This window comes from Dreissena polymorpha, chromosome 1, assembly GCF_020536995.1.
Source record: "Dreissena polymorpha isolate Duluth1 chromosome 1, UMN_Dpol_1.0, whole genome shotgun sequence".
Classification (NCBI taxonomy): Eukaryota; Metazoa; Mollusca; class Bivalvia; order Myida; family Dreissenidae; genus Dreissena; species Dreissena polymorpha.
Window position 1 is genome coordinate 79,306,576 of NC_068355.1, and position 19,616 is coordinate 79,326,191.

Consider the following 19,616-nt stretch of genomic DNA (forward strand, 5'->3'; position numbering starts at 1 on the left):
AAAAACAGAACTCTCCAAATTATTCAATCGTTTCGCGTTGCAACGCTTTATAATTTTTAGATTTTAAAATCGTCAAAAGATGCATATAATGGCTATATAAGACCATGGTAAATGTTCAGTATTACTGTTTCCTCACAAATATCATAACTAAAACGAAAATTTGCGAATCGGAAACAACTTTTTTCAATTTTGTCAATTTACCAAAGCGTGAAAAGATCCCTTTAAGGGCAATGTAGGGAATATGCACAGTACTATTATTTCACTTAAGTTTTCAGACACTTACAAGAAATAATTTTTTTGGAGTTTGAAAATTTAGATACGAAAAATATTCAATAAGTACGGGTGTTCGAAAAATTTAGAAACATATGTTTGTTTGTTAATTATTATATTGAAATAAAAGCATTATTATATATGCAATAATTTTATTTTCTTGTACTCTCCTTTCTCTGCTTTGAAATAAAATACAACTTCAATCCCTTACCTGAAATGGTATATAAAAGCATTATAAATAACACCCATACTGCTTCCTGAATATGATACCATTTCAAATGCTGTTGGGTGAAACCATGTTCTAGGTTGGCGCTAAGGAAAAAAAAATTAGTAGCCAAATTTCAGCACTACGCTGACGACCCACATTATAACCTTATTTGCTCAATGAACGACATAATCATTATCATAAATCTATAGGTATCAATAATGACTGTATTAAATTATCAATGAAGTCACATTTAAATAAATTATTTGTTACGTGAAATCAAATGATTTCATGTTTTTTTATTTTTCATTTATATTTATTTTCATGCACTGGCATAAACGGTATACAATGTTAGAACTTTCAGATATGCCCCGGTCTTTGATTGGGTGGGTCTTGCGTAACTCCTATTCGCCCTCCCCCTTCTCCCAATAATTTTTGCCGTAGTCTGGTGCTTCTTGATTCTTGAAAAATACATTTACTGCAATGTATTTACATTTACTGCAATGTATTCTTGAATTGACATATTTCTCCATAGTTGCAATATATAATTTATTCAAACGTACCGGTAAATTTGTAAGTCTTAAATACTACATGTACTGAGCAGCTAGGCTATATTTAGTGACACATCGTCTGTTTAAAAAAAAGCATGCTTTGCATTCGTAGAACTTGGCATTGCAGACGACAGCAATAATTTCGTGCTCTTTCTTATAACACGATTCTTCATGACATACCAGTATTAATGCATAGTGAATAGTTATTATCACGTGGCTGTAGAAAAATGGTGTAAATCAATGCAGTTCTACAAATAGACATGATAAAATATACATGCACTGGATTTAATTTGTTACCGCATCAAATTATTAACGGGTTTTGTTTTTCACAACTTACTCGCCGTAAGTAAATTTACACTGCTCACCAATTGCAATTAACTTTTCATAATTAATGATTGTTTACAGTACGGTATATAGGTGTGATGATGATGCCCGAAACCGCCTTTAATGTACTGCTTTATTTACCGGTTTTATATCACGTATTAATGCTACAACTGTGATTTATTGTTAATAAACCTGCGATAAACGCTTACTCTGTGACCGACGTCAATCAAAAATAATAACAGCTTTATAACTCCGCCTCCATAAACATTCTCGTAACCGATTGGACGTTAAATATCACAGTTTGGCGATACCGAGCTCTCTTTAAAAGTAGGGAATATTATATACTTATAGAGAAATATCAGGGTTTTTTGCAATCGCCATTTTCATTCACATTTTAAACTTTAATCGCCAGCTGAAAGATTCAATCGCCTTTGTCGATTTTGGCGATCGGAAACGCTAACATAGCATGTTATATTACAGGTATACGTGGTAATCTACCCAATAACGCAATTGTAATGGTCCGTTGCCCTCAGGGCATTCTTTGCCAGGTTTTATGACCTTAATCAGGTTGTAAACCTCCATGATCGAAGGGTCCCAGAAAAGTGAAAACAGGATAGAAATCTACAAAATTAGCGCTGTAAATTATACTGTCCGAAATACTGGAGTCATTTATTATGGACAAAAACCAGTATGTTCGAAAATATAGTCCCGAAAAAAATATTAATTTTGTCTAAAAAAGGGGGTGTCCGAAAACTTGAGTAACAACGGTAATTAAGTTTTGGATGTCTGTTTTGTCAGTCTGACTTAATCTTAATCCTTTGATATCTTGAAAAGTACTTCAGCTGGGTTGATGAAACTGTGTGTGTGGGCCATAAGGGTATAATGCACATTATTTGTTGGACACAAATTGCGGTTTATATGGATACAGAATTAATTATCTAAAATCAGAATTCTGCACTACTTAATGAGGTACTTTAGTAAGGATGATGAAACTCAATGTGTGCAAAAAGGAGATTTAGTGATTTGTACTGCCCCATTGGGAAAATTGTGCATGAAAAGCCCTGAAATTGGGGAAATTAGCGTTGTGATGACTTCATTTTGGGAAATAGGTGTATTTGATTTTTTGCTCCCAAATACTTTTAAATGATTACAAAATGTTTAAAAGTTGTCAATATTATTGGGTTCAAGCCATAGATCTGCATAGAGAAACTTAAGTAAATGATGCACATTGGGAAAAGTACTGGTACCAGTCAAATTGGGAAAATTAAATAAACCCTACAATGAAGAAGTCTTCTTATTGGCAAATTTGTGAACTTGAATTCTTGCTCCCAAATACTTTAAAGGGGCCTTTTCACAGATTTTGGCATGTATTGAAGTTTGTCATTAAATGCTTTAAATTGATAAATATTAACATTGGGTCTAAAAATCTCCAGTAAAAAAAACAAGAATACAATTAAAGATTTAAATAAAATAGTAACCCTCAAAGGGAACGAACCACTGACCCCTGGAGCCATTGAGCAAAAGTCTACCGCTCTATCCACTAGACCATCCGCTCTTATATCATTCGAAAAGTATTTTTTAGTTTATACATGTAATCCTCGTAGTACCAAAAAATACAACGACAACAACAAAATTATCTAAATTATTCAATCGTTTCGTGTTGAAACGCTTTATAATTTTCAGGTTTTTAAATCGTCAAAATAATCTGATGCACTTAATGCATATTTTAGAGCATGGTAAATGTTCAGTATTGCTGTTTCCTCACAAATATCATAACTTCAAGGAAAATTTGTGAATCTGAAACAATTTTTCCAATTTTGTCAATTTACCAAAGCGTGAAAAGGCCCCTTTAAAATTCATAACTAAATGTAATCAAGTTGTCAATATTATATTTACTTAGGTTCAAGCAATGTTGCATTTAATTGATTAAAAAAAAAAGGAAACCTTTAATTGGGTTTTTTTGACAGCAATGTGGAAATTTGTATTTTTTTTTGAAGTTGGAAAGTGCTGTTTTCCAGTCAGGGGTTTTTCTGCCTACTTTGGGGAAAGGAGTCTGACCAAATTGGGAATTTTTATCGACAAAATTGCCCATTTTGGGAATTTTTGTTTCGTGAAACGGCTCATTTTGGGAAAAAAAAATGAATTAACCATGCTTAAATAAGTCTGTGGTTTAACAATTTTCTTTATATAAACACATGCAAAACAAACACTGCCCAAACACAAGTTACAGCAACATTTTTTGGCCGAGCTAAAATAGAGCCATGGGTATTTCATTTCATACTTTAATGTATTAAATGACGATCGAACTACAACTTTCTTACAAGGCTCTGAGCATTCAGTTGCCGATTTTGTGATTGAAGGCCCTGGCATTACTTCTGTTGCTGTTACATTTTGCTGCGTATCGTCCGAGCCTGTCTGTTCAGGGTTACTCGCGGCAGTAATTTCGGAAGATTCTGAGCGTTTCGAAAACATCGATGATATCGTTACACATCCTTTAGCGTCTATTTTTCGTGGTTTTTTTAATGTAATATTTACTAGTGTGCGAAGCCATGATTGAAAATAAGCGTCTACAGATTTGGACTAGAATGTGTATTGTGCGGCTCTATATGTACTTGTTATAATGCGGAACAGTTTGAACCTTATCGCTGTCAATGTTGGCAGATGCATCCGGCAAATACACCTGCTAAAATCTGAGTCGCTAAAGGCTTAATTACATTGCGGATGAAGGGAAGTCACTCTTTCAATATAAAGTATGTTTACTTTTTACGATTTTAAAAGATTTTTTTTTTTGGAATTGGGAAATATGTTATAAAAATTCGATTGGGAACGGGTCCGTTTGCTTTGGGAATGCCTCCGTTGTCCGGAGGCGCAGACAGTGCAGAAAAACTCCTGCCAGTACTTGATAAAGAAGGAAAAAATTGCTGTGTTTCTTGTTGTTTTTTTTAGAAACCTTTTATTGGGATTTTTTTGTGACAGCAATTTTGAAATTTGTAGTTTATTCCTTATTTGGAAAGTGCTGTTTTCCAGTACTTTATAAAGAAGGAAAAAAAACACTGTGAGATATGGTTTATATGGATGCTTTTTCAGTTTGTTGTCAGACCAAAATGGTAGTTGCTATGGTTACAGAAATAATTCAAACTTAATTAGAAATCCTGCCATAATTAGAAAGTAGTAGCTAGGTTGATGGACCCATGAAGATCATGTTCTTACTTTTACAACATTAACCAATGGCTGCACTGCTGCCTTGTTAGTGAAAAAGCTCTTGTTCATAATAAAACCATTGCAGATGCTTCAACTGTTAGTAATAAGTAGTGTAGCTATTAACATTTTTCATTTGCCAAAAAATGTTGGTAAGTTAGAGGTGCTTTGTTTATTAGATTGTCTTATCACAGTCTTAGCATCATGTTTAAATTATTCAATAATGTATGTTTCAGGTGCCCCTATGCGGTGGAAAATGACATCCTTGTTGAGAGTAGATGATGAAAAGATCACCTCAAGCAAATCTAACCAAGGCTCAAATAAGTCTTCTCCCTCATCGTCCCGTGAACCATCAGGTGAACGGAGAGGTCGTCCCAGTCTGTCAGAATTAGTACAGTCACAGCGGGTAAAACGCACTCCAAGCAGAGACAGTTCAGAGAGCTCGTACTCGCGGGACTCATCGACAGAAAGCAGAGGCAGAGAAAAGCCTCTCAAGTCTGATAAGCAGAATCAAGATGGCGATATTATGAATAGTGCAAATGTTGATAAAAAACTTAAAGGCAAAAGAGGACGACCAAGATCTCTTGACTTATCCACTAAAACCATGACTAATGGTGATGATGAGAAGTTTAAAAGCCCTCATCCATTGACCCCTTGTAATATTGTAGTGAAAAGACGTAAAGGTCGACCTAAGGAAACACCACCAACTTTAACGGCAGAGCCTCCAGTTGCATCTCTTAACATACCTGGTCAAGATACTGTCGGTTATGGAGACGAAATGAATATGGTTGACCAACGAAAACCGGTTCTTAAGAAGAGAATTCTTCAAAATGCTCAATTGTTAAAAAGTGTAAGAAATAAGACTAGTATTAGTAACACATTTCTTAAACGGAGAAAATTAGGTGCCTTAAACAGAAAGAGTGGTGTAAACTTTGAAACTAAAAGCTCAATACTAACTGATAGCACACAATCTGGTTATTCATCTGAAAATATGAGTGCCAATTGCTCTTCAGAAAGCTTAGGCGAATCTTTTCCAATGAAAAGAAAAGCAGGCCGACCACCTGGTGCAAAAAATAAACCAAAGGTTGTTTTTAATCCATTGGCAGGTTTTGTTCCAAAAAGGAAAGTGGGTGGTAGGCCCCTAGGCAGCAAGAATAAAGTTATATTAGGACTGAAGAAACCCAATCGCTCAGCAAACAGATTAAGGTTAAAAGAAAAACCAGCAAAAACTGTTACATCGTCAAATGATTCTAGTTCAGCATTAAGTAAAGACTTTAATAATGTTGAAAGTGTGAGTAAAGCATGTGAAAATTTTGAAGAAATGAAAAGTAGCCCTGATTTGTTTGACAGTCCTGAACAGAACACAAGCTCTGTGATAAAAACTGAAGAAAGCGCTCAAGAGGAGCAGAAAATGGATGGTTCGGGGACTGCTAGCAACAGTTGTTTTGAAACCATGGTCACTGAGGATATTAATGAAAATATTGTCGAGACAATTTCTCCTGAACTTGATCTGTCAATAAATGAAGCAATTGAGACTGTGTTACATAAAGTGAAGAATGATTTGCCTATCGATAAACCTTCCTCATTTACTTGCTCAAGTGGACCAAAGTTTGGTGGTATTAGACGTATGAGCAAAATAAAGAAGAATAACAAACATCAAATGCAAAAACATAAGCAAGTTTTGGAATCTGGTGTATTGGACACTGAAAATAAAACTTTTGCTCTTTTGCCTTGGAACGACTTACGAAGGAAGTTACATAGCAAACAGTTGAACAAAAAGATTGAACAAATGCACAATTCTGTGGTAGGTGGTAAAGAAATATCAACTGTTGTTGATTTGGTCAACTTAGGTGGTGATTTAAGTGTCAAAACAGAAAATATTGTTGCAGCTAAATCTGAGATCATAGCTATAGATGCAGCAATAAAAGCTTCGGAAGTGGGTGACAAAGTTGAGTTGAACATAAATGTTCCAGTTTTCAAAAGAGTGTGTACAGAAAATAAAGATGCTATAAAGTGCAGTGATACAGAATCTGTTTGCTCTGAAGTCAGCACAGTTTCATATTGTTCTACCAAACGATTTACGGAAAAACAGGTGTTTGTTCTTGGAGAAGATAATATTGACAGTGATGATAGTTCAATCAGAACTCGCCAAAGATTTGAAATTGTACCTGGCAAAAAGCGAAAAAGAACGTTAAGTGGTGAGTTTGACTTAGTGGATGAGAAACAACTAAGAAAAGAAAAGAAGGCCAAGTTACTTGGTGATGATGACAATCATATAGGAAACCAGCCTGAAGTTGAAGGGAACACATCTGAAACAAAATTGTCTCCTAAGCCCAAGATTAAAAAACACAAAAAATTTACAAATGGTGAAAGTTTCAAGTTGAGGAAGCTAAAGTTACGTCGAGAGTCACCATTCTTGACATCTGGAAAAAAGAAAAGACGAAAGCGTAGGTTGAAGTTGTCTCCACCTAAAAAGAAGCATGTTAGAGCAGCCAAAACCATAGGAAATACCCATGGAAAAGTACAAAAAGGAGTAGGTCTGTTAAATAATACAAATATCTTTTCTGCTGGACAACACACTGAATCTGTGGCAGCAATCATACATGATGATTCTTCTGCTAAAAGTGACGGCAGTATGACACGAAAAGGCATTTTTGAACAGTTCGTGCCTTGGGAAAAACAGACACTCTTGAAACAGTCTGACAGGATGTCACCAGATAAGACAGCAGAAATCGTAAAACAGTTAGATGAAACAGACACAGATGAGGTAGTTATTGATGTGCTTACAAATATTGTGAACAGTGTGGTCAAAAGTAGAGAGCAACATGTAGGTTCATATGCAGAGTCATTGGAACATATGAATTATTTCATGCATATCCAAACCAGTAGTCCGCTGGCCTCTGTATCTTCCACAAATAAACTGCAGCTACCAGACATTTCCCAAAATACAGCAGAACAAGCTATTGGACCAACTACTAAGAATATACTGAACAAAGTAAGAGGTAGACGAGGAAGGAAACGATTCGGTCCATTACCAATTGCTAGAAATCCTCTTCTGGAAAAAGCCAATCCCAAATTCGGAAGGGGCAGAAAAGCAAATGTTGGGCCTAGAAAAAATAGGCAGCATAAAGCGTCAACAGCATCAGAAAACAATAACAAAGTTGAATCTGTCACAGAGGAAGGAATGGCTTATGAAACCATTTTAAAGCCAAAAGTAATTCGGTCCCGAACTGCAAGGAAGTCGGCTACACCATCCAAATCCCACGAAACATCTCTGTCAGTTGCAAGTGTTGATAAATCAGGTGTTAAAACATCTCCAGAATCAACTTTTACAAGAAAAATTGAATTGAGACAAAAGATATCTAGATCCCCCTTGGATAACATAGCAAAGAAGCAAACAATAGAGGAAAACAAATATTTGAAAATTGAACAAATGAAAGCTTTAAGGAAAGAGGCCAAATTGAAATCAAAAATGTTTAAAGCAGCTAATATTGAAGCCGCAAATTCAATGCAAATTATAAGTAGTGTAGCCATTGAGTCAGATACAATTGATTCAGAAAATTGTGGGGATATTGAAGATGATTCTGAAATTGAAGTGAAAACTACCAAGTTTTCAATTGAAGAACAAATAAAGAAAATGAAGAAATGTTCAGTAGTTTTAAATGATTTTATTAAGAAACTCAATCTAACATCAAATGATGGTACCACATCTGAATGTGAAACAAGTGCCCTAGAAGAGTCCATTGATGAAGATAATTCACTGTCAACTGCAAATGATAACTTAAATTCAAATGTTGACACTGATAACCAAGACCTTATAGACTCAGAGACATTGGGTTCTTGCAACAATTTTGACACTATTAGTGTTGAAAACATACATTGTGAAGAACATAAGGTAAATAAAGAAAATCCTGAGGTAAAAGATGATGCCATTTTAGAAAGTGGTAAAGGTGTTGTTGTTCAAGATTCATGCTCCATTGATGAAACGAAGTTGGATATATTAAAAGTTCAAAGTGCAAATAATGATTCTATATTAGAATGTGATTTATTTGCTGGACAGTCTTCACAAAGCTTGATTGTGGATAATATTCTCGCTAAGAAGGAAATGCCACTAGACAGTTGTGCTGAAGTCAATAATGTTAAAAGTAACGATACGAGTGACAATATTAAAATTGATGGTGAGTTGAATGCAATTCCTGATGTGGTATTAAATGAACAAGCTGAAAAAATTGACCAATCGAAAGCAGTTCTTTGTCCTAAAACAAGGAGTCCAAAGAAAGTGCACTCAGTGAAAGTAGTATCAAACTCTGAAGCAACTAATGATCAAGACTCTGGTGAAACAGAAAGTATTACTCTGAGTTGTTATGAAAAAGTATTAAAACCAGAAATGTCCCAAACGGCTAGAAAAACTGTTCCACCCCTGAAGATAAAGGTAAAAGGTTTATCTTCACGTCGTAAAACATATATGGTCGAACAACCTCCGGATTCTTCAGGCGATGCTAGTAATGGCTGTGAACAGAAATCAGAGAAGAAAAGAAAGACAAAGTCAGGTAGTAGGTCTGAATCTGATTCTGAAAAACATAGTAAAAACATGCAAAAGAAGGGTAAGACTATGGGAGTAAAGTGTAATGGTTTGGCAGGTGAATCACCATCAAAGACGTTTAATTCTCTAAAACCATCACCAGCAAAAAATAATCTGAAACCCACAGATGCTTTTGAGGCAAATTTTCTCCAATTTATACAAGATAAAAACAATGAGAGCAACAACTTGATCACTATGAAACCCAGAAATTTGAGCCCAAAAATGTTGAAGGATCAAAATGCATCAACACAAATAACGGATGGCAATGTTTCAAGTCACGGACATGCTGCAGCAGGATCTGCTGATAATGCCAGCAAGACTGATACAGATGAGTCAGTGAGATATGTCTGCTACATGTGCAAGGATGTGTCTTACCACTCCAATGAACAGATACTGAAGCACTACAAGGAAGTCCACCCGACTGTGGAGTTCATGTACAAACAACTGCCAGATGATCTCACAGAAGCAACAGCTGCTGCAGCTGTGGAAATTGGCAAACATGAGAGTTTTCCTAGGTATTACTTGAAATCCAATATCCTTTTATCTTGTTTTGATATTTTAATTTAAGACTGACGCTTACTTACTAATTATCTCTTTAGTATAGTGTGCTTATTGTTTGATTCTTTATAAAATTGCACTCAACTTACTTCTTAATTTCCTGATGTCCTGTAAAAGCCATACAGAACATTTACTTATTTATAAGGTGAATGCTTAATGAATTGACTGTTTGCACTGCATATAGTTTAAGAAAAAACTGGCTGCATAGTTTTGAGACACATATTTCAGTAATAATATCTACCATTTTTTGTCAATTGTTGTTATTTTCAACATTATTTGTTTCAGTGCTGATGAAGATGGCACTGTACAATCAGACCTTGCCATCCATGAAGATGATGATGATGACGAGAGTGGCAGCCTCAAACTAAAAATAGTGAATGTTGTGAGCCTAAAAGATGAGATGATGTCAGATGATTTATCAAGTCTGGCACCACCATTTGACAAGCCACCACCACCTTACCCTGCATCTAATTCAACTATTAGGCAACCTAGCACCTCGGTAGAACTGCGCATACCTGGCTACAGCAGCTCCACTAACATAAGTGTGGCAAACCCAAATATTACAAATATCAGTCAAGAGACCTACAGCCGTTTTCTGGTGCAGTTTCAGGGAATGCCTGTATTTCAACAGCAGTCTGTTCAGCTGGCTGTTCCACAGAGACCACAGCACAAACTCATTGCACCGGCAAAACCTCCATCAACTGGGGGAAAAGTAACGAATACTTTCAAGTGTGAAAAGTGTAATGTTCATGCACCCTTACTCCCGCCTTTAGTCTCTCATTTGCGAAATATACATAAAGATATTCCTCGACTCTTTCAGTGCCCATACTGTAAGGACCTTGAAGCAGAGACTGAAAATAAAATAATTGATCACATTCGTGAAAGGCACCCAACAGACAATCCCAATCCTCCAGTAGCACTATCAGAGCCAGCCAAGCGAAACTTGGCAACTGTAACTGTGCTGTTGCCAGACAAATTCAAACTCAGTGAGAACAATTTACTTGAGAGGGACATTTTCTTGTGCTTGATTTGTAAAATTTATATGCCATCCATAGAGACGATCTCAGATCATTTGGAAGAAAAGCATCCAGAAGTGTTTCTGTTCCTCTGTCCACACTGCAAAGAATTTAAATCAAAAACTGAACAAAGTGTGTTGGTCCATATTCTGCATGTGCACCGAAAAAGCACTGCTGATGCGAGCATCCCAAGGGCCATCGAGGGAACCCAGTTCACGAGGGTTGCGTGCATTGTGAAAGAGAAGAATAAGAGGGGTCACAACAACCAACAGAAAACACATCATAATACCTCGCCTTCAAACCCGTCCCAAGTTCCAGTCTGTTCTCCAAGCAGCCTGCTGACTGTGTCGTCATTTCTGCAGACTCCAAGCAGCCTGCTTACTGTGTCGTCATCTCTGCAGACTCCAAGCAGCCTGCTGACTGTGTCCTCATCTCTGCAGACTCACATTGTCAGTCAACCCATCCTGTCCATGTCAGCGCCACTTCAGACAACTCAGCTGTTCACGGCTTTCCCAAAGGCAATTGCACAGCCAAAATTCAACAATTTCCAAACAACTGGGATCTCTCAGCCCACAGGAATAGCACTGTTCCAGGCAACTCACTCACTTCCAAACAATCAGCCTCTACTTTCTACTTCTTCAGCAACTTCACGAGTCAACATACCTCTTCAGCCTCCAACCCTGAGTTTATCTCTTGCAATACCATCTTCAGTGTCCTCTGTTTTTAGTCAGCCTATATCCTTGGGCACGGTTTCAAGTGCAGACAGCTCTGTTCCCTCAAGCTTAAGGAAAGCCTTGACATCAGCAGAAGTGGTTACAACTTCTGCTTTATCTAAACCAGTGTCTCAGCCGAGAAAGAAAAAGAATTTGCTTGAATCCATCAATCTTCTTAAAATGCAAAAGGAAAAAGAAATAGAGCTACAGGCCAAAACTCCTGATGTGACATCGAGTGCTGTGTCTTCTACTGTGTCACGTGCATCAAGCATACCTCCACCTTTAATGAGAGCTCCACCCCCTTTGATTCGATACGATCATTTGGACAAACTGGAATCCTCGCCATCGTCAATCATCTCATCTGCTATGAGACTGACATCACAGGCGCCAACAACTGGCACTATGACTACCACAAGTCTAAACAGCATCTCACTAACACATATACCTAAACCCATTCATTCTTCATTGTTCGATACATCTGATTTAGATGGTGCACGACAAACCAACAGGCCAGTCCTCAATGTACCCCAAATCTCGCGTTCCGCCAAGAGTCCCTTACTGCAAACATCAAGTACAGGATCGCCACGGGTGTCACATGAACATGGTAGCGAGAATATTCTAGATCTGTCGAAGAACTCTCCAGCACCGTCCCCTATTCAGACACCCTCACCAAAACCATCAACATCTGGTGTTCCACAACAGGAAAATCTAAATGCAGAAATGTTTAAAGTGTTTAACCTGAAACCAAACGGGCTGGTCCAGGTATCTCGCCCAACAATTGTCTCAATGCCTCAACCCATTCCACAGTTCTCCCAGCCTATGATTGCACCTCAGCAAGTCCGCCAAAATACGCCAAACACTCTTGCATACCGGCAACCAGTGCCACAACTAATCGCCACATCACAAGTGCCCCAGATCATCAACATGCCCATTACGATGCCCTTAATTGGAAACATGTTGTTCAGCCTTCCACAAGGGAATCCAAACATGCCCAGATTCATTCAGATGAGCCCTTCCTCGTTGCCTGCTGCTGGATTTGTAGCAGCCTCACAGCCTTTGAACATCACAAACAGTCAAACTCAGCCTGCTTTTGCAACGTCTCTCACAAGTCAGCAGTTATTGAACCTTAGCAGCCTTAACCTGTCCACCTTCAAATGCCCATATTGCCCTCGTGTTGTGCCACTTAAGTTCGAACATGTCCAGCAGCACATTGAAACAAAGCATCCCGGCAGCTCTATAATGTTCTTGCCATTGGAAAACCAGCCAACCAAAACAAACCCTGTTGTGCTTGCACCAGCCAAGGAGTGAAAGCGCATTTCTGTTGTATATGAAAATGTACTACCCATTCTTTGATCACTTTTTATCCTGTGTTATGTTAGAACTTTTGTTAATTATATGTATGATAAGTCTGTTATGTTAATTAAGTTGTATTTAGATGGCTCAAAGTTGTGAATTATTTGAACTTTTTATTATTATGTATGTATTTTGTAAGTTGAGTAAAAAAGGAGAGAGCTATAATTTAGCCTCGCTCTAAAAAATGGGATTTAATGCATGTGGGAAAACATTTATTCAAGATTAGCTTTTGCAGTCCTCTACCAGATGTTTGCTAAAATCAGATTTTCTTAAAACGAAAAATATCTTAAAAGCAGAAAGTGTACACCTCGATTAGCCTATGTAGCTGTATTAAGCCCCGTTTTCCCAGTCTGACAATTGCATTATTATATAGAATTTACTTTGTTCAAATTGATGTATATTTCAGGCATATTTATTTGCAGAAAAATGTATCAAAGTGTAAATATGGTTCTATAAAGTATCTTTTAAATGTATAAATTAATGCATGGATATTGAACAACCGTGTTTATAATAGTAGATATATTGGTTGTTGTGTTCCGTTTGTTTTCATAGCCATATTTTATTTATTTTTCATATATGTATCATTTAAATTTTGTCCCATACTTAGTAGTTTGTTAGTTTTTTGTTTTTTACTTTCTTTCTTTGTTCTTCGTTTCTTTTGTAGTGTTTGCTTTAACTTACAGCCACTGTATTTTTGGTCAATGAATGCATATTATTTTATTAAACTTTTATAATCACTTTAAATTATATTCAGTTATTTTGCAATTAATGGAGACATTGTTATTGAGACAGTTTTCGCTTGGCAAATGATGATAGGCCCATCTGGCTCTACTTGGGAATAATGCTGTATCATAAGAGATCAATAGAACATTGAATGTGTTATTTTCCTCCCATTGTTTAAAATACATGATACTTGTAAAATGGGGTGTTTGCAGTAACTGCGTCTAGTAACATCATCTAAAAAGGGAACATTGTTATGATTGTATGCAATTTTGTGTGAAATTAGTCTGAAATTAAATAGTTTTCAGACATGTTTTTCTCAATTTCAAAACAGTATTTGTATTAAGTTATAGTGCTTTAAATTCAAATCTGTAAGAAATGGTCATTTTTGTTCAAAAGAAAAATGTATTCCACATGTATATTATATTTGAAACAAGCCATGCTGAGATTATGAAGTATTTGTATTCTTGTAAATGATGCTCCAATTATCAATAATGGTCATGGTATATTTTTATTTAATTACATGAATGTGTGAATTCGTGTACGGACTGCTTTACTAAGCAAATTATATTACTAACAAAATGAGAAAGTCATGGTTTTGCAGGGATTCTTGTTATGTAGTTGTAGAAATCTATGAATAGAGAATGACATGTTTTGTGTTTGAATACAGTTATGTGCTTTATTTCCTATGTGTCTCTATGTAAAAAATATCAACTTATTTGTTTTTCAAAAAATGTATTGCGTATATGTTCATCTTGGGACCATTGTTTAATGTTCATATCGAGTGATGTGGTTGACATTTATATTGTGCCATTTGTACGCTATACGAATGCGTGTGGATACACATCAGTGGCCTTGTATTTGTTGGAGTACTTCTCTTATTAGAAACCATTCAGTTGTGGTTGCTCATTGAATATGGAGTAGTTTTGAACAATGCGTAATGCTAGTTTTAAACAGGTATACTGATTTGAGTACTTCTTGTGCTAGGAGCTATTCATGGTTAACAAAATCACGCTGATTTATTTATGTTATAGTGTTTGTGTTTGCTTTAGAGCAGTGTATTTGTTTTAAAGGTCATCGCTTTAGGTCAGACGTGTAGGCAGGTTTTACAGTATCACGAACACAAATCTAAAGCTGACAACCTAAAAACGAAGTACACTCGTTTATCATCTACATATCTGAGAGCGTTATTTAAAACGAATGTGTGACAAAATATTTTTAATTACCAACTTTTTAAATAGAAAAAATCCATTTTCAAACGCTCGTGAAGTTATTTATATTATGCGTGAATGCAGTACATTGTACAAAAAGTTTCATTAAATTTTATCAACAAATTCTTTGGTTTGGAAACATGTTTTCCCCATTTTGTATAACGCTGCGCTCTATATTTTGATTTTATGTACATAATGTGTGTACATTGTTTGGTTTATCGCGGTTTGAGATCCCCCGTATATTTGTTTATAACTATACCTTAAACACTAACATGTGAAGAATCGAATTTTTGAAGAATTAAACTTGTTTGTATCTTTGTAAAAATACAAAAAAAAAAATTAATTAAAATCGAATGCCGACTACGTTGCGAATTTTGAATATTTATTTATTTGTAAAATACAGTGTTTAATTTTGCGATGTTGATTTTTTTGGCATTTTTTTACGAATGTGTCGTTTGTTTAAACAAATTGATTTAGAGATAAATATAGATACTTTTTGTAATATTAGATAAGTTGTAGTTTTATTTTCGATTTTTTATGTGAACAGAATCAGCTTTTATCATGCGCCCACTTTTGTTCATAAAAGGGCATTAATCTTTGTGTTAGTATTTATAAGAATGCACATTGTTTTCGTTGTCCAAAGTTTAACTAAATTATGCACTTAAGACGGGTCATCTAAACACTGCAAAACCATTTTTTTTTGCATAAAACAGTTTGGAAACGGCCAATACATTTACACTAAACCGGTAAAGATTCAAGTGTTTTTATAATAAAAAAAAATACCAACTTTACGCTATGTACAGATTGTTATTATTGTTTTTATCAGACATAATTAGATGGATTCCCGTACAAACGGATTATGCTAATTCCAGTGCTTAGATATGTCCTGTGGTAATTGCAAGTGTTCGTCTGAAATCGCGTTTGCGTTTGTTTTGTTTAGTATTTTTGTTCACGTTTTCATTTGGTCAAGCAATCAAATTTTTATTTGAAATTCAGTTTTCCGGTCATAATTTACGTCAGTAACTGTGTTTGTTTCTTATTTGTGATTGCAGTTTCACAGAAGAGAGTACACAAAATACGCGATTCCCTGTTTGTGTTTTTGACCAAAAAAACACTTGTGCATATAGAATCATTCCATGTTCATACACTAATTCTGCCTCTGTACATTGTTATATACATGCATTATTATGCAGAAATGTAAATACAATTGGAAATCATATATTTAGTGTCGTTGTTTCCTTTCGTCCGATTGAAACACGTGTACAGATACATATGAATGACAATTCAAAATATTCGCGCAGTTTTTAAAACCAATAATCAAAATTTAAAACAACCTCAAATTATACATCCACTTTCATCGTTGTATATAAAAATGCATTATAAAGAAATGCTTACGTAAGGCGCAGATATTTTTTTGTGGGAAAAAAAACTTAGCAAAATTACCGCTGTCATCAGCTGCTACTCTTTGAATTACAAATGGTTCTGAAACTTGAAAATAATGTTCGCATATTAAATTGTTCTGGGAAAACTAGGCTTACCGGTAATGCATATGCGTATAGATTCACCCCAGCCTAATCGAGTATGACACGTTCACACTACTTTCATGAAATTTTTGTTTGAATCAAGTTTCCAGTTTAGGCGGAAAGTGTTGTCACTCACTAGACGCAAATGCGTTAAGCCTATTTAAAAAGACTTATCGCATTTTTATGGCAGAACAATTAAGTTGTCAAATAAAATTTGTAAAAAAAAAATCAGTGTAAACAGTACGTCTAGCGCGATTTCTGCCTTCTTCCACGCATCACCGTGATTCAGTCCAGCGTGGAAGATTACTATCTCACCCCGATACCGACGTCGTCGTGGCGAATTGCGGTTTCTAGTCTCGATACAAATGTTGATAAAAACTCGCGCGCGGTGGTTTGCGATGAAATACAGGTACAGCAACAACTACAAAATTGTACAAATGCACAATATCGAAATGTATATGTTTATTCACATGTACATGTTTATTCAGATATTGCAGACCGTATGTTTGTTTTTTAAACATTGCATGTATTAAATGTACTTGATATTTAAATCGCCGAATATTCAATCCTTTTCTCTTGTGTTTACCCTCTTTACAGAATCATTTGACATGTCTTACATAAAGCGTGAATTAGGTCTTGATTGTGATTTGACATGTTATTAGAAGGTGACGCGTGATATCTTATCTGAATAACGGTATCACACATGTGCAGACATGTGGTGACACGGACATACCGATAAACGCTTTTAACCCTATACCACTTAGATACGTATTTCTGAAAGTCTTAGTGGAAGGAAATCCTCACTCTAAGTTAATTTATAGACATTAATAAATAATTTGCAGATTTCTTCACAATTACAATTGCCACTGAATGTCTTACTGCTTACTTTAAGAATATTGATATTTCTAGCTTAAGGCTTACACAGTTGGTCGTCTGACGGAATAATACTTCATGTGTTTCAAAGATTGTTTTCTCTTTTTGTATTCTCTGTGTTCACTGAATATTGAAGCTGATAAGAGTATTCTAAGACAGACATGCATATATAAAGTATAAGTATAGGCCAAACATAAGACAAACAAGAAAGCATTTTCGAAATGCTAACAACAAATCTTTAAATAAACAACAAGTGAAACTGCATGCAGAAACAATGCAAACAAAACATACAGCATGAAACGCAAACTATACTGATCCTCACGCTGATTCTGTAACGAGGATGAACAAAAGAGAACATTTTGGCGATTGTTTACAATAAAGTTATACATACAAATGTTACAAAGCATTCGTGAACTGTGCTAACATACATGTTCATGTCAGAACTGCAATATCGAAATGTACTGTGTTAATTTCACATTTACATGTATTTCACCGCGAACCACCGAGGCCGCGATGATCCACCGCTATCGCGGCGGTCCATCGTGAGATCGATTTCCCGATAACGCCCGCGGTGATCAACCACTGTCATCGCGATTTATCACGTTGGAAAGATCTAAAGATCACGGTGATTGTCCACGCTGACGAAAAATTGTCCACGGTGGTACTGTGTTTTAGGCAGAAATCGCGCTAGACGTACTTTGGTGAATCTGTCAGTATTATGTGTATCGGTCAATGTTCTGTGTATCGTTCAGAATTAGGTGTATCGGTCAGAATTCATTATAAACTTTAGTAGTTTTTTTTCAATGCGGTATATTTGATTGTTGACTTGTTTTCATGTTTATGTCCCCTACCACTATAGTGGGGGACATATTGTTTGTGCCCTGTTTGTTGCTTTGTTTGTTTGCGCCAACTTTAACATTTGCCACAACTTTGCAATATTGAAGATAGCAACTTGATATTTGGCATGCATGTGTATCTCATGGAGCTGCACATTTTGAGTGTTGAAAGGTAGAGCTGTAACGATTCGGTTCGATGCATCGAAAAACCGGTGAACGCCACCGATTCGATTTCGATACCAATACGGCCAATTTCGATTCGATTCACTGCACTCCCGTTTGGTCCGTATTTTAAACCTTACTTTCCAAATCCGTCGCCTAAACTTTCTTTCCATTTGTCATATTTCTTGTGATTTGTCAATAGCCAATATGGCATCCAATGAATGAATGCACATTTTGAGTGGTGAAATGTCAAGGTCATCATTCAAGGTCAAAGGTTAAATAAATGGGGACATAATGTTTCACAAAGACATATTGTTTAACATTGTAACTGATCAATACGTTTGCATTCTGTTGCGTCAGTAAAACTCGCTAAATATGGCTTTTATAACAATTATAAACGTATGTTCAACAAAAAATTATTCACCCTCAAAACAAAGACATTTTATCTTCACTGAATTGAGGTCCCACAAGTCCAATCATGGTACACAATGGCATCATTCCAAACGTTCCAATTCTGTTAATTGTCATGAAACTTTGTGACATGTCATTCAAAATGTAAATGTATATTGTGTGCACGATTTAATGTGATATATTTCTTTCCCGTTTGTATTCATATCTATTTACGATATAGCTTTAACTCTATCTACGTGTATAATAATTGCATCGGTCTCGACACAAATTAAATTGTTAAACATACTTTAGATAAGCAGTTTTGTAGATTTTACCTCAGATATATACATATATCAACACACACAAACAGTGATCCTGTAAATATAAAGCATTTATATACTGTTGTGTGTTTCAAAACACGTTAATATTTACAACTTAAGTCAGATTGCTAGGTTTATGAGCATTCGGGTAATATAATGAAGATGTTACAAAGTAACAAATGCAATGATTTTACACCAAAATAATTTATTACTGCAATAAAACCTGTCAATAATACCCGCAAGGGGAGTTAGACAGTATAGATAGATAGATAGATAGATAGATAGATAGATAGATAGATAGATAGATAGATAGATAGATAGATAGATAGATAGATAGATAGATAGATAGATAGATAGATAGATAGATAGATAGATAGATAGATAGATAGATAGATAGATAGATAGATAGATAGATAGATAGATAGATAGATAGATAGATAGATAGATAGATAGATAGATAGATCGATAGATAGATAGATAGATAGATAGATAGATAGCTAGATAGATAGATAGATAGATAGATAGATAGATAGATAGATAGATAGATAGATAGATAGATAGATAGATAGATAGATAGATAGATAGATAGATAGATAGATAGATAGATAGATAGATAGATAGATAGATAGATAGATAGATAGATAGAAGATAGATAGATAGATAGATAGATAGATAGATAGATAGCTAGATAGATAGATAGATAGATAGATAGATAGATAGATAGATAGATAGATAGATAGATAGATAGATAGATAGATAGGATAGATATATAGAACGATCGATGAGATAGATAATCAGCTCGTAGATAGAT

At 35.5% G+C, this 19,616-nt stretch overlaps 1 protein-coding gene across 3 annotated transcripts in view; it reads left to right on the forward strand.

The window, feature by feature from the left end:
* LOC127837052 (uncharacterized) overlaps positions 1–15,920 on the forward strand; it is a 41,935-nt gene extending 26,015 nt beyond the window's left edge. For all 3 annotated transcript variants that reach the window (XM_052363843.1, XM_052363832.1, XM_052363821.1), the window contains exons 3-4: positions 4,785–9,645; positions 9,974–15,920. In XM_052363843.1, coding sequence (XP_052219803.1) covers positions 4,785–9,645; positions 9,974–12,725 — 7,613 coding nt within the window. In that variant the 3' untranslated portion in view covers positions 12,726–15,920. The remainder of the gene's footprint in view (positions 1–4,784; positions 9,646–9,973) is intronic.
* Positions 15,921–19,616: the final 3,696 nt, after the last annotated feature.